This window comes from Pecten maximus, chromosome 2 (assembly GCF_902652985.1).
Source record: "Pecten maximus chromosome 2, xPecMax1.1, whole genome shotgun sequence".
NCBI lineage: Eukaryota > Metazoa > Mollusca > Bivalvia > Pectinida > Pectinidae > Pecten > Pecten maximus.
In genome coordinates this window covers 27,846,174-27,869,537 of record NC_047016.1, presented here as the reverse complement: position 1 = coordinate 27,869,537, position 23,364 = coordinate 27,846,174, and the positions used below count along the sequence as shown (strand labels likewise).

Sequence of the window (23,364 nt, the reverse complement as noted above, 5' to 3'; positions counted from 1 at the left end):
CGTGCTAAGTCACATCCTCAAGATAGGAAGTAGGATGGTGAAAATGGAAGGACTTTGTGTAGTAATAAGCATCAAACACGTCCAATATCATATTACTTCAGGAAATAAGATATTTCTCAATTTAAATGATTTTTCGAGGTCCATTTTAGATAGCTAGTCTAAATGAAGATATATCCACTGTCAAAAGTGTATAAAATAAACGTTGTTTGTATCATTTATGTTAACGGGTTAAATTGTATGTTATTTGTATCATTTGTGTTAACGGGTTAAAGTGTATGTTATTTGTATCATTTATGTTAACGGGTTAAAGTGTATGTTATTTGTATCATTTGTGTTAACGGGTTACAGTGTATTTTTATTTGTATCATTTGTGTTAACGGGTTAAAGTGTAAGTTATTTGTATCATTTGTGTTAACGGGTTAAAGTGTATGTTATTTGTATCATTTGTGTTAACGGGTCATTTGTGTTAACGGGTTAAAGTGTATGTTAGGTAGGGATATAGAACTGACGCTGCCGACGACTGTCGGATGTTGTGATTGTACAATACCGTCGTAACATTGGTATCAGATTTCATTCAAATTCGAATCAATAAAAACAATAGCACTGACGTCCAAATTTCGATACCAGATATTGAGCTATTACACTGCCTGCAGCATCCGCCTGTATATAAGCGCTTCCGTTTCAGGAGTACAGCCACAGACCTGTAGTCGTATTGATGTCCGTCCGGGAGTATGACGTTATCACGCCAAACGGTTGGTGCCCGGGGCGGAGTGTGGTCTAGCGTGTCCCTGTATAACTGTCAAACGCCAGTGGATACCTTATCGCACAACAACCTCTACAGTTTCACGTGTTGACATGTCGGCCTGACAAAATCTACCCCGTGGCTATATCACTTTTCCGCCAGCAATGCCACACGCCGGATCACCGCCTCCCGTTTCATTCATTAGGTTGCACCTGCCTGAATATACATATGATGATTGGTACATGAGCTAAAGGAAAGGTCGCGTGGACAGGGGCTCACGTGCGTGTAAATTGTATACATGGAAAAGTGTGATAATTGTTTTTTAAGTACCTTAAATGACCGACTGCTTTAATAACTGAAAAGCATTTGGCTTGTAGATTTGTAGATACAAATGATATGTATTACTTTGTGTAGCATCAAGAAAGCATAGTAATTAGATGGGCCGAAGGGCTACATATCAGTTTATTGTACAGTATTTACAGATAACATTACTTAGCAGTTACTTAACGCATTAAATTAACAATGCACACAACGAAGCCATACAATGCTTTAACAACACATAAAGATGTGACATGCTTGAAGTTGGTTAATTGTAATATCATGAACAAGTAGACTATAATGATTATATGATTTATCTAGAAATAAAAGGTTATTATGATAATTGATATATCTGAACCTGGAATCACCGTAATTATAATGAACTGTGTAAAGTGAACGATCCCTGATTTATATATTCAACACAAAATAACATTTTGAATATTTTTTGTTAATAACTCATATTTGCTTATGTCAATTTTCATTCAAATATTATTAAAAAAAAGAATGCAAAATATCTCCGATACAATGTACAAAGGATGGTTACTGGTAATCCAGTCAAATAGCCTCGTGGATATGGCATTAACAATCTTGTTCCATCTTATACATGTAAATATTTATGTGTTAATCAAATTATATCTAAATAAGAATAAAAAGTTAACATCGTCAGATATATGAATGAAATATGAACATACTCGAGACTTTTCAATAGAGCAGTGTTAGGTATAGACGTTGAGATATCTGTCCGATACTTGTGTTAACGTTAGTGAATATGGATAATTTATGATGTGCGAATGGGCGTGAAAACACACACACTGTGACATTGGGTAAGGCACCACTTCTCTGACACCAATACTGTTTTGTGTTATACAAAGTATTCAGTACAGAGCTTATTGTTATTTTTGATAACTGGCGATAGATTATCGCAATCATATACACTATTAACAGGAAACTTAAAACCGTGACAATCTGTTGTTATGGTGACGAGTTTTATCAGAATTAGTACCATCTCCAATTCTAAACTTGACATTAGCCTCATCTCAAACTCTGAACTTGACATTAGCACCATCTCCAATTCTAAACTTGACATTAGCACCATGTGTTATACAAATGTGATGTACTACTCATGTTATAAATATATATTTATTATCTTATGCTTGATAAATCTCCATTTTATCTAAAGATATCCCTGTTGTATAAATGGATTTTACAAAACGCATGCAACATATTAGTACCTTTCAACAAACTGAGATTTATCTAGATAAGTAGAACCAAAATGAATTAAACTGCAACAAACAGCTATGTCGTCCTTCTAGGACACGTCAGTGATGCTAAGAACATCATACAGCTATGTCGTCCTTCTAGGACTCGTCAGTGATGCTAGGGACACCATACAGCTGTGTCGTCCTTCTAGGACTTGTCAGTGATACTAGGAACACCATACAGCTGTTCCGTCCTTCTTGGACTCGTCCGTGACGTTAGAGTAATAATACAAATGTTTGTCATTTTAGGACTCGTTAGTCATGTAAGAGACATTATACAGATGTTTTGTCCTTCTATGACTCGTTAGTGATGTTAGAGACATTATACAGATGTTTTGTACTTCTAGGACTCGTTAGAGATGTTTAAGACCTAAAATAGTGTTATCAAGTAACTAGGCGACCAAACATATCGAAACACATTGATAAAAAAGAAGGTTAAAATCCGGAAACGAGAAACAAGAAAGATATCTTCATTACCAAATTATGTTACGAGTTTAAGAGAGTAAATACATATGTTTACGTATTGTGGTATCCAACAGTTCACTTTCACCTATAAATTATCATTTTAAAGCTGGAGTTAAAGATTGGAGTGTAAGACGTCGTGGTGACGTCAGAATGCGACTATGGGGGTTCAGCATAGCGTTGTGTGTTTTATCCCCCTTATGAGACTAATGAAACAGGCTCAGATTCTACTAGTAGTGTGCAATAATGTATCACTGTTGACGGGAAGCAAATATTCACGAATATACTTTATTGCATTTTTTATGGGTCCCTGTCAATGCATAATGTTGGTTAAAGGAAATGTAGTTGGAAGACCTACATAGGTTTCGTTGTGATCTGACCTTAAAAAGAAGGAAATGTCACAAAATATTTATAGGAGGTGGATGGTGTTATCCCACAAGTGTTGAAAGACCAAAATGTTAAAATAATAAAATAATTCAAATTAAAGCGTTAATTCGTTCTTTCTTTTGTTCCATGAACAATAGAAAAAAAATCTATTGGGATGTTATTGATAAACAGATAAAGCACTGGAAACGCAGTAGTAAACAGAAAATGCTTCCCTGTGGAGAGTTGGCTCGACCTTCCTGATGCCGGCGTTATCCGTCTTCTTCAATGACACGTCAGTACGTTCTAACATCCAATACCCCATTGATGGTCGGAAGTGAGGGTCTTCTCTGTACAAACATGACAGTAAAGTTAGCTACGCTGTAAAGGAGACCGTCCCTACCAGCTCTGTCAACGGTTTAAAATTTCCTGGCTAAGTTGATTAAGAATCCCTAAAGTGAAAATGTTATTTGATTTGCGACCTGCAATACGTCAAAGACGGCTGGTGAAGTCTTTCTTCTTTCTGACTACTTGATTCTATTGTATGTCCGGGGTTTTGTCGGGGGTCTCTCTAGTACGTTACATGAGGTGTTTAGCTTGGGACAAATCAACGTTTACTGCTCGATCAACACATTGCTTATAAGCGTTAGAAAAAATATTTCTTCACGGGCTGTTTTCCTGGCTACAATATTTATAATATAATGATAACTGATTTATATTTTTGAAAGGTATTATGCATCATCTTCCACCGACTGGTTGGAAATACATTTGTTTCGCATTCAATTTTTTCCTCATTTAGTTATTGAATAATGTTCCATATGTCGCGGTATTGCAAATATAAGTTGTATCTAGATATTAACCTTGGATCAAGACTAGATTACAGCAATCCTATTATAGTTTCATGATGTCATTCATTTCTTAATAATTGTCTACTTGAATTTGATATTTAAAAATAATATCTTTGTATTTTTTGTATGACACACGAACTCATGTATTTTGTATGACACACGAACTTATGTATTTTGTATGACACACGAACTCATGTATTTTGTATGACACACGAACTTATGTATTTTGTATGACACACGAACTCATGTATTTTGTATGACACACGAACTCATGTATCTTGTGCGACACATACCCTTAAAATTTGTTTGACATATTCCTGAAATGTATTCCGCTTGAAAATTGAGCACAATGAAATATTCCTGGCGCATTTATATTGTCAGTTTACAAAGATATACACTTCCCATTTATTTCATGTTGGAATTGTTACATGAATAACATTTACTTTGTGTAATGTATATTTTTTCTGATGTATTGCGTGACGAATATACAAATCTGTTTTGTGTAATAAAAAGCGATACTCTTTCACATAGTAGCTGTCCAATGATTGTTTGAGTAATTGTATTTCTTATGTTTAATCAATAATTTATGCATGTTTTAATGTGTTGTATGACATATACACTTCATCTATTTTATCTGGGTCTTTCATTGGTTTGTTTAACACTGGTTGACACAAAAACTGTACCTATCTTGTCATGGTCTATCATATGTTTGAATGACACAGACAATTCAACTATTTCATCTGGGTCTACCACACATTTGCTTGACACAAAGACTGTACCTATTTCATCTTGGTCTATTATAGGTTTGTATGACACAGACACTGTACCTTTTTCATCTGGGTCTATCATCGGTTTGTTTGACACAAGTACTGTACTTATCTTATACGTGTCTATCATACGTTTGTTTGACACAAGCACTGTACTTATCTTATCTGGATCTATCATACGTTTGTTTGACACAAGCACCGTACTTATCTTATCTGGGTCTATCATACGTTTGTTTGACACAAGCTATGTACTTATCTTATCTGGGTCTATCATAGGGTCGCATGGCATAAACATGGCACCTTTTTCATCTGGGTCTATCATAGGGTTGCATTGCACAACCATTACCTATTTCATCTCTGTATATCTTAGGTTTGTTTGACACAAGCACTGTACCTCCTATTTCATCTTGGTCTATCATAGGTTTACATGACACAAACACTACTTATTTCATCTGGGTTTATCATAGGTTTGCATGGCGATTCCAATATACATATGTCGTTGTCACATACCATCGTGTTTTACCTGTGAAATCCCAACTTTGTGTTCTATATGCGACTCCTGTACAATTTTGCTAAGTACCACAATTTATATGCTGGATGTTTTATTTGTTTGTTTATTTTTCCTGTTTGTTTTTGCTTGCATTACTATATGGGCCAGAGAGGGGGTCGGACCTTGTAGCACAATAGGCTAATCAGAATTAATTTGAATTAATGTATAGTATCACTTTACCACAGAACTTCATGCATGTGACTTCAGTCGCTGGCTCACTGCTGAATAATACGTTACAAGTCAAGAAGACTTCGTTTCGGCCAATAGGCCATACTTTCTGTTATTTTATCATTTTGCTCGATTTGTATTTACCTGTCAATTTCGATATCTGCTGTTATCGTTGAGTTTTGTTTTCACGTCATTTTTAGCGACGGAGACAAATCTTGACTCAGTTGATACGGAATAAGAGCTTAGTGAAATTGGTATGTATCCCGGTAATAAAATGGTACTAAGTCACAATAATTTTCAATAAGGGTGTCATTATTCCCTCAAGGTGAGATTAATAAAATCTAATATGGGTCTGTTCCGTGAACAGGGATATCTCAACTAAAGTTTAAGAGTTGGCCACTCAGCACGAAGCTTGCCTATTGCTTGCCAGCCAAACTCTTACACGACGGTTGAGATTTCTTTGTTCGCGGAAGTCATGTTTGGTTTTTTTATCACGTACTTGCAAGCAAATGTAATTTTTATGAAAGTTTTTCATCGGGTCATCCACCATGCTCTTTGAAATGGCCTCAAATTCGATGACGTCATCATTAACGACATGATTTCTCAATGTAAAATTATGACGTTACGTTATTGTGCGTAGTGTCCGACAGCTGTCCTTACTCCGTATAATAATCCATGGACTGTAGATTCAAGTATGTGCTTAATCGAAACATTACCGTTAATGCTGTGACTGTTAGGCACTTATATAACCATAGCATAAATCAGAAAAATCTGATGATCCAACAATCGAAATTCCATAACATACTTTGTAACAAAGTCTGAAGGGAATTGATAAAGGTTAATATCAAAATATATATTAAAGTATATATAAATAGGAGGATGTAGATCCAAAACGACCATACAACTTATATTGTACTTGTATTGTTTTGTGCATCGTTACGTTACTATCGGAATTTGTGCTTTTTTAAGGATTATAATGAAGATAGTTTATGGACTTTTAGAGGTTTATGATGATATTACGATACGGTGATTTGTCGTATGTCTCCATTATACAAAATATAGATAAGTTAACCTATATGACTTTACCTACTGTACCTATTCCCGGTGAAATTTCACTTTTATAAATGGACTCCTTTCTCTTAGAAATTATTACGCCATTGTACCAGACAATTAAAAGCGACATTGTAAAAGGGGACGTCATTTTGTAACGGTATGCGCTGATAATATATTTTTTTCAATCCAATGAAAATGTCGGTCACAAGCAAGGTTGCATTATGTCAAAGTAGCAGCTCTTTACAAAGTATATTATAATAATGAGATACATGTTGATGTGAATGAAAGTCGTGATAAATACCAAATTACCGTTTGATTATTGGTAACATTTAATGCTAAAATGAACATTTTTGTTTTCATTAATTGACTAAAGTAATTCGAATATTGAAGTACAAGTGGAATGATATCCGTATCAATCTGATAATGTTAGAACAATTCTCTTACATGTTTATAAAGTAACTTCTACAACTAGTGTATGACAACATATGACATTGCCATTGATACTTATCTGTTGTATGACCGTAACAATGATTTAAATTTTATAAGTTCGAAAGTTAATCCACAATTCTAATTTAAAGAAACAATCTACTAATTTTCACATTGCCAACGTTCTTATTAACGAAATCACTTTTTAATAAAAATAAAAACAAAAACAAAAAACAAAAAAACAATCAGTGTGTCATTCGTGTACAACAAAGATATTGGTATTTTATGATTTCATTCGATATTTAATGTTACTATTGTAATCTTTTTTTCCCTGCTTTATAATGAAATGGCTTTCGCCTATATAATACAGAAAGAACGATTGGTTTCACTTTATGATAATTGGAGCATAGAAAATCTGATTAGGAAAAAAATGATAATATGCATTATGTTACGACCTCGGTCTCATGGCTCCAAAACAAGTCAAAATCGACCATTGTTTTCACATGTTTAAGTAACACTGTCTTATCCAACTCGACGACATATCTAATGCATTAGTTAATGTCTTATTTGACAGGTAATTATATGTATAAGTGGGAAAGGTTTACCTGGCCCCTTTGTTACTATCTATGCAGTCTACCCTGTAGTCTGTAGTTACTTTAACACATGGCAATCCATTCATTAATGTTTAACAGACCACCATGCACACTGCAAGGTTTGTTCCTTTCATATCGATGACGTTCAATATATTTAATTGATATATTGGGCGATAAATAACTTCATTTTCAGATTTGTTTCAATTATTCATAAGCGTTAAAATCCAAAAGTTATTCGTATTTTGTAAGAAAAAGAATTATGAAACGAATAAATAAAATAAATAAATTATAAAACAAAGGAGAAAAAATAAGACAAATTCATACTAAAAATCCACAATTTCTGCTTGGCGCGTTTCTTGATTTGAAGGAACTGGTGATCAAACTTGCTCCCAAAAATAATGTTGTCATGTTACTGGATCATAGATTAACAATACGACGGTAGTGGTAAATATTTGTCTTAGAATCTTTAGAGGACAATTGAGATCGTCAGTTTTTCCGCAGTCAGATAATTGCCAAAAGGAATTGTAGACTTAATACATGAATATGCTTGATTTATTTCTTTTAATCATTGCAAAAAAAAAAAAAAAAACCAGCATCCCTAGTATCGTAGTATACCGTCACAATGTCTGTAGCGTTAGTACCATCAACAGAATGTCTGTTATTATCAATTAGTTTCGTTGGAGCCCGTTGCAAGCAATTTCGCGTTATGTCCACGTAAAAAGTTTTGTATATACGTTTTAGGGGTTTTCCGCTGTAACGGTATGCCTTTATGAGGGCAAAGTTAATTAGCTAAGCTAGGGTTGTGATGAAGACGCCACATGATACTCTACAAGTGTAATAAGGATTACACAATTTGAGTACACTCTCCTCAAATATGCTATTGTGCTTCAATATTTGCTCATATGTCCTTTTCTTGTGTTATATAAATTATATAGAATATCAATATCTCATAGATTCTTAATTATAATTTAAAGCTTTATTAAATCTTTTATTCAACCGGAGCACAATATATTATATAATATGACGGAATGTCATGCTATTTATTCATCTTTTGTTCTTTTTTATATACTTGTAAAAACGACAAAAGAATTATAATTATTCAGTTTCTTGCAAATAAAATTCAAATTCCAATAGAATCGGTTTATTGTCAAAATATCGATGAGTTATCAAAATATAAAAGATCTTATACAATTGTGTCCATATAATCTTGTTTATAAAGGGTGTGCTCATGTAGATTAAACTAATTAAAGCATCTCTTGAAACAGGTTTGATGTCAAATGAGTTAATTGGTTTGGTCTTGTTTTGTTTTGAAGAACATAGCTATCATAAAAGAGTAAACCGCGTTGTTATGCACTATTCAGAATTAATTGGTCAATATACGATTAAATATACAGTGTTGCTAATAAAATTTACACATCCCGAGTATTCCGTTGTTTATTTGCTAATGCGTTGTTAATTTTTTGATACAATGTACATATCTCCAGAATTTCGTTGTTAATTTGTTAATACAATGTATATACAATGTATCTCCAGTATTTCGTTGTTAATTTGTTAATACAATGTCCATATCTCCAGTATTCCACTGTTTATTTGACTTTGGGATCAATGTTGTATATATCTGTAACCTGTTGATTCTAAACTTGTTGGCATAAGGTATTGGTCATTTTAAAACTTTATAGTATACAGTATATAAGTTATGTTGCTTAACTTCTACATGTCTTCGTTGGGTGAGTATGAAAGTGTACATACAAAAAAAGATTATAGATGCATGTCATCTTCTATCTAACATCATCAAAAATATTCAGGTACATTGTCATCATTGATAAAAGAACGATAAACAATGGTATCTAACATACAAACAATGCTTATCAGATCATCCAAAATGATTCAGTTAATCAAAATATAATACTGATAAACGTTATGTGTTGCATTCACCGGAGTACTTCTGTCAAATTCTTAACCAAAAACGATAAGACGTGTATCTACATTGAATTATAACTTTAAAACGAGAATCTTTATTTCATTGCATATGCAAATACATTCGCCGATTTTTACTAGTTTACATTGTCAAGACAGATTTTATTAAGAATATCATTGTCGGCATTGAGTCCTTTAGTTTTTCCTCATTGTGTATGGTCTTTTGGTATGGATTTTTTAAATAAATACATCAAGATGGATTCATTGTCTGTACTAAATTATAGATTATTTTAAAGATTATCTTTTTTTTTTCTCCAGAAAACCAATGTATTCAATAAAGTCAAGTATGACCTAATTTAAGCAATCCAATGATTATAAAATTTTCGTATCAATCATATCAAACAACTTAAAATTTTGTTATGTATAAAACACGAATATGAAATCAAATATTATTCCTCATTTTCAAGATAATATTTCATAATAAATCTATCAAAATAATCAAGAAAAGTGTCCATAAGATTACAATCTGACCCAAAATACAAAGTGTTTTATTAGTAAAGAAAATGCATGAACATCACTGTATGAAATGCATATTCCTGGTAATACAAAGAAACGAACGGCGCTTTATTTGTACTTAAATCAATGTAGCTACCTGGAGCTTCCGGACCGGTAGCGTCTAACAGGCACAGTGTATACAACTCAGACGTGTGGCTCCGGGAACAAATCGGAATTGTTTGTAAACAAAGGTTGAACTGAGATAATTATGCTTCTCTCAGATCCAACATAGACAGGTGTAAAAATGTCCTACCGTGCCGATCGTCGGTGAAATTCTTAATTACTGCACACAGAGTCACAGAGAATAGCCGTTTTCTCTGCCGAACAGACTGATCGATATCATCATGAATATTCAATTAGGCAAGTCACGTGCTTCCCAAGTGGTAGTTTTCAAAGTGGTTCGACCAATTGGGTATGACAAGTACTATTAAGAATTGAGTTTCCACTGAAAAACCAAATTTGGCCTCTCACAGTGAAAAGTTGGCGGACAAGTGGGGATTTTAGCCATATCCCAACCGGATGAAATAGAATTATTATTTATATATAATAATTCACTCTGCTATGGCTACACTTGCTGAAATTTCTCCACAAAATTCTGGTTTTCATTCGGAGAGCCCGGGAAGCCCTAATCCGAGGATGTTGACGGAAATGATCAGTAGGAACAAGTTTTTGGAAGGTACGTGTATCTCCGTATTGATTGTCCGTTTTAATATTTCAATATCAATCAGTGGCTGAGTATCTGATTTATTAGGCAGAGGCTATCACGGGCGAAATCAAATAAATTTTTCTCCTTAGCATAAATTGATATTACATTCCTAACTCTATATGATTATTTAGGTTATTTGGAGTGTAATTAAGTTTATTGGGTAGCGACCAGATAATCTCGGTGAATTAAAACTTGGCGAGGCGCGACATTTGATTGTAGGTTGATTATATGTGATTAAGTGAGTTTGATTACTGGGACGGTTAACCCGTACTGGGACAGACAAATTTAATCTTCCTCAACTACCGAAGGAATTCAAAACTAATTTAACAATAAACACATCTATAACCCTTACAGATACACCCGACATGCTACTCACTTACTCCACTAACAATATCTGTAATATGATTAATGGCGGCAATATTGGCGAGATTTTCATGAGTTTTTAATTAGAGGTAATTGTTTTCTGTGAAGAGCTATATGGGGTTCGAGTCGTTAGTTGCATCAAATTCTACAACGATGCAACACACGTGCTTATACTCCAGTAACCTAGGCTATGGATATATATGATTCTAATGGATACTGATAATGATGCAAAGGTGAGTCTGAAATAATAATTAATATATATTTTTTGAATTATTGATATTTATTTTAAACTTCATCATTTATTCTATTTAATATTATGAACGATTTAAGCGCAGCTACGGCTTCTTTTATATTGTTATCAAAACAAAATAAATACTTGGTAGTTCTATGTCAATAGATACCGGCTCTATTTGAAGTATGAACGTTACTTATCTACTGATACCATACGGAATTCATGCACTTTGTTGTAGGTCCCATTTTATCAAATGCTATGGATTTGAACATGGTTTTTTTTATTGACATTTGCATTAATGTCAGTAATACCACAACAACGGGCAAAATTGTTAAACCGACAGATGAAAACATTGGTCTGCCAGGTAACACCCATCTGTCGATATTGTCATCCTACTGCCCGAGGTTACAGCCTTTCTCCTGTTCTCTTTAACCAGTAAGCGATATTGATACACCTGTTCAGTAACGAAATAATATCACTAAATAAACTCAAATTTATTCTCACTTAAATCTGATAAACGGATCATGCTACAAAAACCTCACCTGAAATGCATGGCTTGTCACTTTTATCTGCCTTTCCGAGTATTGTTCTCAATACAATAGAACCTGTTTCATCTAAATGCAGGTTTATTCATGTAAAATCTCCAGAATTCAGGATTTGAGATATTTTTTGCGATAGACATTTAAATATATGTATTTGCTTTAAATAAAATATTAACCAAACTTTCCATCTTCAGACTTTGCTATTTCAAATTCTAAATAATATTATGTATGATGTAAACGAATCTATAGTTTAGATATGAAATTGGACAAATATACAAGAGCACACTAACGGGGAATAGTAAGACTTTCTGTTTGTATATATATTTGTGATCGGACAGTGTAGTACACTTGAATGACCAACATCAGGTGGTGTGCGAAGCCAAAGACCACTTGAGACAGGTGCGAAAATCCGAAACAACACGATACTCGCTAAGCTGATTAAGCTCCAATATCACGAGTAAACGGGAACATTCCCTCGTCACATTTTTATTTTTCGAACCGAAATAAATTCGTGTTATGCATTTTTATATAATTTCATATACATTAGTTTATTATCGCAATGATATTTTCATATAAACTTTTCTATTTTTAATATTCATCAATAATAATATCATTTTTTTCTCATATTTTTTCAAACAACGGCGCTATATGCATTTCATATGATTTGCTACTTAACATTTTGACATTTAATATACATACTGACCTGTCAAGATTCCGAACACATTTGTTTGAAATATCGCTTCATATGTTTCTTTATCTTAAAGTGGTAATTTTTTAAATCTCGACACGCAGAAGATGTTAACGTAATGAAGAAAAAAGACATTCGGTTATTATACTTTAAAAACTATTTAAATTCCAAATATAGTATTCCTTCATAATAACCATAGTCATAGCGCAGTGCGTTATCTTGTCAGGCATCTGGACATTTCGCTCACATAGAACTGTGTTTTTGTAATCTGCTTAAAATCTGAAGGGTTTCTACTTTTATCGCATTTGACAGGTATGTCGCGTAATCCGTCATTTCAGAGAAAAATCGAATTCATATCGAGTAAGGCACGCATATTGTGTCTCTAACTTTGACTAGTGTTCCGTGACGGCACATCAGCGGTTCGCACGTGGCTACCACAGCATACATCATCCGTGACGAAAGCTACACCTGCTCTAGTAAAAGCGACTGAAAAACCGTACATGTTAAACAACCCCCTGTAATGTCGGGACCCTTTCATCTAACGGCCACTGAAAAATCCATTCATAAATTCATAGATCAGATTTTGTTAACGTTAATGGCGAATCAATCAACCATTCAAAAATTTACAAGCTAATGAGTATCAAATGTCATTAAAAATTACGTAGACCGTCTTTAATACAAATAATCTAAATAAACTGTAATCATGGAGTAATTATGTTGGTGACAAATATCAATTACGCACTATATATGTAAAACTTTAAAAAAAAATCATCCCAAGAAATAGTTTCAACTACAGCATCTCACTCAGTATTTATTTGATGCAATTTTACCAACAATCTTTTAACATTATCATTATTTTTCTTTTTACTTATCATGTGACGCTTCATACATTTTACTCTTGTATTGATAATTAAATGGCATCAAATACAGCTTCACAAAATATAAACACGATTTTGTATTGCTGTATCATATATGATATATGCGTCTCTTTTGAATCTGGCTATTATAAATTCATTCGATGGGACTTTATCACAATAGCTCGATGAGTATTTCTTGGTAAGCCTGTTGATCATGGTCGGTGTCTTGGAATAATTAACAACACCCTACCGAAAAAAAGAGCAAAACACTTATTCTCTTGCATATAATGTGTTGAACTATTTATACCATATCAAGATTTGTATTACATATATTTACTATATTTTATTTTGGTATTATAGCCTAGATGTATTCATAAGTACCTGATGTGTCACGGCAAACTATTTATTATAAGATATGTTAGTTCAGATACAATAGACCTTGTCTAAAAATCATAAAAGGTAAAATCGGCAATAGTACTTGAACAAGAGTTTCCTTTAAACAGAAAAGAGCATATAGTGTATCAAAATGCATGGCAATATTTGATATTTCCAGAAAATGAAACGTCTTTTCACACATTACTATATCACGTGTATTTTGGTGGGAATTGAAAGACTCTCTTTACTTCAAGAGTACGAAATATGCACGAAAGTTTGATCGGTGAGAAGTGTTAATACAATTTTATATACCATGATTCATGCAAAATATATATTACAGTAAAATATATGATTTAAATAATACATATACTAATTATACTTATTTGTGTGTATATCGGATACACTTTCAACGAAATCAATGATAATAACTTTATGACAAATAATTCATTGAAAATAACAAGAGAGAAGTTATAATATAAATACATTTTTTATTTTATTTGGTCATCTCAAAAGTATAATGCATTTTATTTGGTCATCTGAAAATTAAACCTTTATATTTTCAGAAAGATTTTCTATAAAATACGTAATTTTAATTATTCTTGGTACTGTATTAAAAAAAAGTACAGGAAATCGTGGTAACAAATAAAGTGATGACAAAACAATATGACATTAACTAAATTTGAATCTTCATGACGCTAATTAGTAACAATGTCAATTACATGTTAAATTTATTTGTTCGACGTATAAATATATTTCATCTCAAGAACCGTTTCCCCTCAAAATGCATGCATGTATATGAAATATCATAAGTTAACATCTTACCTAAACCTGCATTTTCTTAACAAATCCCGTTTGATTGTTGCTCTCTATCGACTTTTCTACAGTATCGGGGTGATAAATAGTTAACTGTTTTGCGAATAGAGAATGACGTTAGAGTCATCTGTAATGATATAAGACGGTCCCCAGGCGACGATGCCCAGATATGAGTGAGGAGATAGCAAGACCAGTAATTGGCCTATTGCTTTATATTTCCCAGCCTTCATACATTATTTAATGATAAAATGGAACAATTCATGGTTGAATTTCACATGTGTTTATCAGTCTCCGTCACAACGTCACATTGTTGCCGTAAACGTATTATATAAGTGGGAATCTACAAATAAGACACGCATGATGTGATGATATTCAATATTTGCTATAGGTAATAAATACAATTCAGTTTTAAGTCAGTTTTCATTATTTGTTATTATAACACAGCCTGGATAATTCAGACTGGCTCTATTGATGTATTTTTGTTGTTCTTAACTAGTTTATTTCATTATTTTAATTTGCTGTTGTTTTGCTATATTTTGTGCTCTGGTTTGGGTGGCAGATTGTGGGAGACGGTTTTTATCGTATGTTTTATTTTATTTTGAATGTGTTGGAAGGAGAGGGGATGTTTTTTCTTATTCTAAACTGTTTAGGTTATCTATTTGTTGAACAATGTATTTATTTTCTTCAAACAATTGTGACTGAATTATCGAGGATTCCTGTAATTTCGTGGGACCTGGACCAATTTTATGTGACGATTTCTGATGCCTTACTTTATTGACAAATCCTGTAGTTTACTTCTGTGGGAATCCTCTGTAGTCCCCGTTTAAGCTTTCCATTGACATGGTGGTTGTAATTAACAAGTAGAAATAGAGTTAGGTACAAAGATGTACTACCCGGCATATAAGTACTAAAGTCATATAATTGTAGTAGTATCAACGTAAACAAACACATCTGTCCAACACAACCGGTAGAAATACATGTCATCAATTTAATTGTCTTTATCACTGTTACATATTGTAACAAGCCGGGCAAACAAGCTTGATTAATGTAAATTAATGGAATTTATTTCATTGATGTAATTTGTTTCGCAATTTTTGTAAGATAAATAAAATTTACATTTTACATTTTATTCATAGCGTATTGAAATGTATGCAATCTCATTGATAAGTAAGCATTGGTAATTCAACAGCATATGCATTTAATAAATATTGATAATACAGACTCATTATTTTGAAATGGAAATCACTATTTTACGACATTGACATTCCATAATACGATAGATTTATCAAAGAGAAAATGAAATATTTTGATATTTTGGCAATATAAATTTACATTTTAATTCTAATCTTTAAACACATCTAAAACACAACAATGAAACACGTAAGTTGTATTATCAAGCTACAATACATTGACTATTTTATCAACATCTGTTATATCGTGCTCTGCATATCAATAATTATAATTCTATATGCCGTGTCATTAGATGGAAAACATCGTTAAATATTCAAATGTAAACTTCCTGCGGCTTTTTCGTGATTTAGTTATACCAGGCTCTTTAACAGCTTCAAATAAATAATTGTGATTACAATTTTCAAAATATAGTAGTATGAATTTATTAGATTAACATAAAGATATGTCTACATTTTGTGAGTGTTGGGTGTGGGATTCCCTATGTAATTTGTCATTATACAGTTTTCATTAAACCTTACCAGTTAACAATAACATCATGATCCTACGTCTTTGTACATCTGCCTAAAGGTATTTTACAATACTGAATGGATGTCATAAATTAGTCAATGTGATAAGCATTTATAAACATATGAAAGTAAGAAATGTGATGCACTAGAAACAATACATGGAGAACACTTCCTTCGATATAACGAGTTCTACCAATGTCAGTAAATACTAACACCCTTTAATGAGGATGTGGCGATCACCTCCCGAAAAATCTAAATAAATAATATACATTTTGTTAAGTTTGATTTGAGATGGTGAATTGTATCGCTGTTTCAGCATCCACAGTGTCACGATGACATTCATAATGGTTTAGACAGAGCAAACCGACATTTTATGATTTTATAAATATAAATGATATTCATAGACACGACTTTCAACTCACTGTATTATTTTTAAATGTTTATTTTTAACATAAACCTGATAACAACAAGGCATTGTAGTATCAACATTCGTGTTATTTCGATATGACTTATCAATGTATCTAAATATTGATATTGATTGAGTAGTGTTAACTAAAAATATAAATATCAGATTGGTATTGTTTGCTGATACGAGTTAATACAAATATTAGTTTGGTAGTGTTTATCTATGTATGTAAATATAACCACCAGTTTGATATTTTGTACTTAATATAAACATCAATCAATAGTGTTTACTCATGGATGTAAATATAAACATCAGTTTGATAGTGTTTACTCATGGATGTAAATATAAACATCAGTTTGATAGTGTTTACTCATGGATGTAAATATAAACATCAGTTTGATAGTGTTTACTCATGGATGTAAATATAAACATCAGTTTGGTAGTGTTTACTCATGGTTGTAAATATAAACATCAGTTTGATAGTGTTTACTCATGGTTGTAAATATAAACATCAGTTTGATAGTGTTTACTCATGGTTGTAAATATAAACATCAGTTTGGTAGTGTTTACTCATGGTTGTAATTATTTTTGGTAGTGTTTACGTAATATAAACATCAGTTTGATAGTGTTTACGTAATATAAACATCAGTTTGATAGTGTTTACGTAATATAAACATCAGTTTGGTATTGTTAACTGTATATAAACATCAGTTTGGTAGTGTTTACTCATGGATGTAAATATAAACATCAGTTTGATAGTGTTTACTCATGGATGTAAATATAAACATCAGTTTGATAGTGTTTACTCATGGTTGTAAATATAAACATCAGTTTGGTAGTGTTTACTCATGGTTGTAATTATTTTTGGTAGTGTTTACGTAATATAAACATCAGTTTTTTGGTAGTGTTTACGTAATATAAACATCAGTTTGGTAGTGTTAACTTAATAAGATATCAGTTTGGTATTGTTTACGTATATTATACGCTATTATAAGCATAGTCATTGGAGTGTCTGGAATAACGTTAACGTACAGCAACTAAATACGTATGATGTCTTATCTTCAAAATAATTACTAAAAACAATTTTTCTTATGCAGAGGCATGCCTAGTAATATTTTGAAATATTGCTTTACTGAGTGTAGTGACATTAATGTTTAACAATACAACGTTCCCATACATGTACATACTTCACATAGAACAAGTGCAATGGGAGACTTCATAAAATGATATCATATGTTTGGTTACTTAATAAGGAGGGATTACACCAGCCAACTACCTTCGTCTCTTCGTTTCTATCCTGTTGTCTGAGGTAACTTAATTAATATAAAGGGGTCACCCCTGTCGACTTAGCAATTTATTTTTATCATTTTAGTTGTTGATTGCTAATTACATAATGATAAAGTCAAAACTTAACGTCAATTCGTAAAATAAACAAACACAAAACAAATACAAACAATCACTGCAATTAAAATAATCTCGTCCTAAGTATGATCCAATAAGACGTATACAAATATGTGATTTATATCTTGATACATAAACGCTGGCGATTTGACGATGTATGGCGTTGTATATCATAAAGTCGCTGTTAAGGACAAACACAAACAATAGTACACAAGTATACCACGTGGTACAGGCTCATCACATTGTATCAGGTAACCAAAACCTCGTATAATCTCATATATTATCAAGTCGCAAAGTAATTATATTGTTAATGATTATGACCATCATTAATTGCTAAATATACATATAACTTGCTAAACCACGTGATATGATAATGATCACATTTCACATATAAGAAGATAAAACCACGTGACACGAGAATGGACATATTACACAGGTAATGAACCAAAACCACGTGACATGGTAATGATCATATTACACAGGTAACTAGCCAAAACAGGGTGACATGACAATGATCATATTACAGAGGTAGAGAGCCAAAGCCACGTGACATGACAATGATCATATTACACAGGTATTTAGCCAAATCATTTGACATAATAGAATACTCAGTAGAATACTGTTGGTACAATATGATATTCCGGTTACTGCTAATTTTTTATTTATAGGTTTAGACACTATAGCTTCTCTTTTTTTCCTACAATTATGCATTAGTTAAGTTCTTCAATTCTACTGGTATTTTGACATTATTTGTTTTTGGTAAAACACTGAATGGTTTGTTTACAGCGTGGTTCAAACTACGTTGATACATACACAATCGATATCAATGAAGCAGGGATCATTTTGAAGAAATAACAATATGAAATGAAATCAGAGTCTTTGTATTACGTTGGTTTTATGGACTTAATGCTTTCCAATATCGACCGTGATCACAGTTCGTCCTACCTGTCGCTGGCTAATGTACGTTTGGATAGTTATAATGACAGTTATTCATCCGAGCGCTGATATTAAGGACAAACAAATGCGCACAGATCGGGCGCTAGACAGGTGAAAAACACATTAGAATGCACGAGGGACCGTCATCAGCATAGAGATGAATGCGCCATCACATAGTTCTGTTGTTTGATTTTATTAAGTTAGCGGCACTTGTATCTGAAAGTCAAATTAATGGAAGAATGATCGGTGCCGCGCCGTCAGTTTGGTATAATGGAAGGAGTGTATTGGGTAGTGAAAATAAAGCGAAGGATGCCTGTATGAACATCAAACTCGTGTCTGCTCACATTGTACTCCTCTAGTGTTTACAAAACATTATATTTCCCGTCACCAACCACACAGGTCCGACTGACTTCCGGCAACCGGTAGCATTTCGTGATTAGAGAATAGAAAACATTTCCGGTTAGCAGTTTCCGGCATGTAGAACATCATGGTAATTGCAGGCACAAGTGAACATTTCCGGTTTCTACTGACGGCAATCGGAAAATCATTAGCACTATTTGGATGTGTGTTACAGCTTCATAGACACCGCGTTTCCTAGATTACATAGATCTGATTGGCTATAGAGATAATCTAACAAATAAATATAGTTATAGAATCATTACAATGAATAGGAAAATAAATTCGTGTTCTTGGCATTTTGAATAAAACTTATCATCATATTATTTCCAAAAAACACGGTCTCCGTACAGCAAAACATTTAATGGCGATCGTCCATAGACAATACTGCCACTATTTATTAAATCTATTATTTGTCTCTCTAATACTTATATCATAATAACTATGCAAAGTTATTAATACCTTGCTCACATATGAATGAATAAACATACAGAAAAGATGTCATGAGAAACGACAGACATTATTATACAACTCTTGACCGAATTCTCAACAATCTGATGGTGCAAAAATCCTCATATTTATAGAATGTTTTGAACAATGAAAGATTTGGATGTGACTTATAACTGGAAACATTTAAATTAACAGCAGTTTTGTTTACCGACGTAACGCTCCTTCTGTCAGCACGCGCTTCGCCTGTCCCCAAACACCTACCGTAAAAGTCACATCCAGATGTCGAGCACGTGCTCAAACTAATTTGCATAACATTTGTACTCAGGTTGTAATTTATTGTATCGTTGTTTTGTGTATTTGATCGGCTGGATGTAGGATACACGTGCCCCACACGCGCAGTACGTTGGTGTTTGTCTGATTCACTTACGCCTAACTTTTCCAAACGTTGGTCGGAATTCCGACGGGGGATGGAAAAGACCTGTCACAAAATTTCTAGACGGGTGACGGCATAGCACTCAGTTCCGACTGACAGGTCAAACGGATATGATTTCACTAATTTTATTTGAAATTAGTTGGCTATAATATTCCTTTGGTTTATGTAGCTTTCATCTTCCTACTTCCTCGTGCAAGAAGGCGTTTCAACATGCTATGCACGTGCATTCCCAGGAAAAGGATTAATCGGACATATTTAGGTCAGCTGGCTGCGCGTGCTAAAGCTTGGATACCTTTGTGATACAGTAGATACCTCAAGGCATCAAACGTTGTGCAACAAATAAATAATTAAAAATGCCTATAAAACGAGTAATGATTAAGGTAGGAAGCGGCTGTATTATCAGCGTTTTAAGAAAGGTGTGACATTTGATATTTATTCTACTGCAGACGATTAAAACATCACTCGTGTCATCTCACAAGCTAATACCGAAACACTGCATTTACAAATATATATCAATCAATTTTTTGATTTGCTATCATAAGTTTAAAAAAAAAAATGGTTCTTGTCAGTATATCTTGTGAATTTTTATTTACATATGTACATGTACCTGGATATCTGGCGAAAAACAACCATACACAGTGTGTTTGGATGTTTTTTTTTTAATTTATCATTAAATTTAAGAAACAATTTACTTTATAATTGTTACTAAAAATAAAACAATAAAAATATTAAACTTCGGCCAACGACGGTGTCAACCCAAAGGTAACAAAGGTTATACTTGTATTGGATTATGACTGGATCTAATCAGAAGCTATGTATGCTAGAAATGGTTCCGTACGCCTCTTTTAGCGTACAGCGTTACTGAGCTGATGAACAACCATATGGCGAAATTTTGACAGGGTGTTAATGACCTTCGGCGCACACCATCCCTCCTCCTGCCACTCAGCCCCACAATTGGTCGTCAGCGCATCAATGGGCACTGTAATGTTACCCCTAATATAAGGGCGGCCCCGTGTGACCTCTATGGCCCCCGGGGATCAGCGATCGCTGACCAGTGGCTGCAGTGGTCAACAATGCATGATCTCTCACCTTTCTGGGTCGGCTTTGTTAGCCATAATGACCGCACCTGGCCGGGTATGTCTCGTCAAAGTTAAAACTGACCGTTGTTATAGGGACATCACACATCTCCTCGGTCCCCGGTGACCTTTAGTGTGTAGTCGTTTTACACCGTCCTACAGGATTTTCTCATTGCGCCTTTTCATCAAATCATAGTGCCAACGAAATTACATATTTGTACAGTAGATCTCCATCAACATCTCGTGGATGTCGTGTGCCTAACGTGATAATGCATTCTCATTGTACATGCTGACATTTTTGACAAAAGATGTTTCCATAATTTGATTTCAGATCCGTTGAATTGAAACATTTTCAATTCCTGATGTATTTTCAACATGGAAGATACTATGCTAAGATTTAATAATCACTCATCTATTGTTTTAATCCGAGTAATACTATCAAACTACATTCAATCAAAGTCTATTGTCAAGCCAATGTGCTGGTTATTTCGTGTCCCTGACAATTACACACTACACAGTCTTGGAAAACGCTTCCGTATGGCTATCTAGTGACATTCGAACACTTGTAATGTGTTATATCAAGTAATTGTATAAACACTTCCGGTTTGTCGAGAACTAATGATTCGACAAATTCGATTGGATATGAGTGGCCGATAGAAATGATGGTCTACCAGTACGCTGCTAATAAAGGGTTTTGTCAGGTTTCTCATGCTCCTGATGAAAAACAAATCAGACTATCCAGGGAGTCACAACTATACAAAGGGGTCCTTGATAGACTCGTATGTCAGTTAAATGCAAATCTTAAATTAAACGGTATACACGTATAGGAAAAAGTACGCAGTTCGCAGATCAAGTACAGTGCCACTTCCTTTATTTATTTATTTTTATATCCATGCTACACTTTTGTATTTGTACAGCCAGTATGCAACAATTCATAGACATATACAAAAATATCATTCAGATTTAACATTTTACGATTCTCAGTATATAAGGGTATACCTCTTACAAGGGTGTTTGTTTCTTTTGTATGAATGCGAAACGCCATTAAGGATATCTGGGAGTGACTTTCAATAACAGAACAATGAAAATAAGATTAATCTTCATATTCGGCCTCTTTCTCTCTCTCTCACTCTTTCCATAACACACATATGTCCGTCGGATCTGTTTATCGATTTTCGATTTATCATTCGTATAAAAATCATGAAGACTTGATATGCTGTGATTCTGTGTCTTTTTAATAGACAGGATAGCCGGAAGGTTCGTAACGGTGAAACTTACACTGGCGAGCGAGCGACGAAGCTGGGCCATCTGTTGAGTAGTGCTATCGACAACGGGTATCGGTTACACAAGGCGGAGCCGAGCGCCATTCTCTATGGCGAACTCCTATGTCTTTTTTGTGTCTCCGTTTCGTGTTTCTGTGAGGCTATGAATAAAAGTAACTGTTTAACCCAGCATCCTCGACATATGTAGCCAAGCAATAAATATCCAGTTCCTGGAGCTGCCTTTGTTGTATCTTGGTGCAGACAACCATTGGAACACATGCCTGATATTTCGGAAAATGAAAAATCAAAATTATAGTTATTAAGAATTGTAGTTGCACCATATCCATCTAAAGTTTTATGACAAGTATGAGACCAATGTAATGGCACAATATAATTTCAAAATCTGAATTTGCATTTTATGTTATGCATAAAATCGGAATAAAATACACATCTTTTGTCAAAATCGTTCATCATAAGCGTTATAAATAAAACGTCCTTTCAGAAAAATGTTTAACCGAGCAAATAGACACTGTAATGAAATTACATTACGGATTGAATTAGTGTGTTTTGACTTTTTTTTATCTCTGTATATTTGATAATTGCTTCATATTTTCCCCGTTGACTGATTAAAGAGTATATATGTTAACTATTAATATAAAACATATAACCACAGAGAAAATTGTACCGGTTTGTGTTACACAATTCGAGAC

At 33.5% G+C, this 23,364-nt stretch overlaps 1 protein-coding gene across 2 annotated transcripts in view; it reads left to right on the top strand.

The window, feature by feature from the left end:
• The first annotated feature begins 10,307 nt into the window (after positions 1 to 10,307).
• LOC117321701 (LIM/homeobox protein Lhx3-like) overlaps positions 10,308 to 23,364 on the top strand; it is a 35,105-nt gene continuing 22,048 nt past the window's right edge. The window contains exon 1 of one of the 2 annotated variants that reach the window (XM_033876212.1): positions 10,308 to 10,697. In XM_033876212.1, the coding sequence (XP_033732103.1) occupies positions 10,583 to 10,697 (115 nt within the window). In that variant the 5' untranslated portion in view covers positions 10,308 to 10,582. The remainder of the gene's footprint in view (positions 10,698 to 23,364) is intronic. The other variant, XM_033876211.1, reaches the window with a different exon arrangement.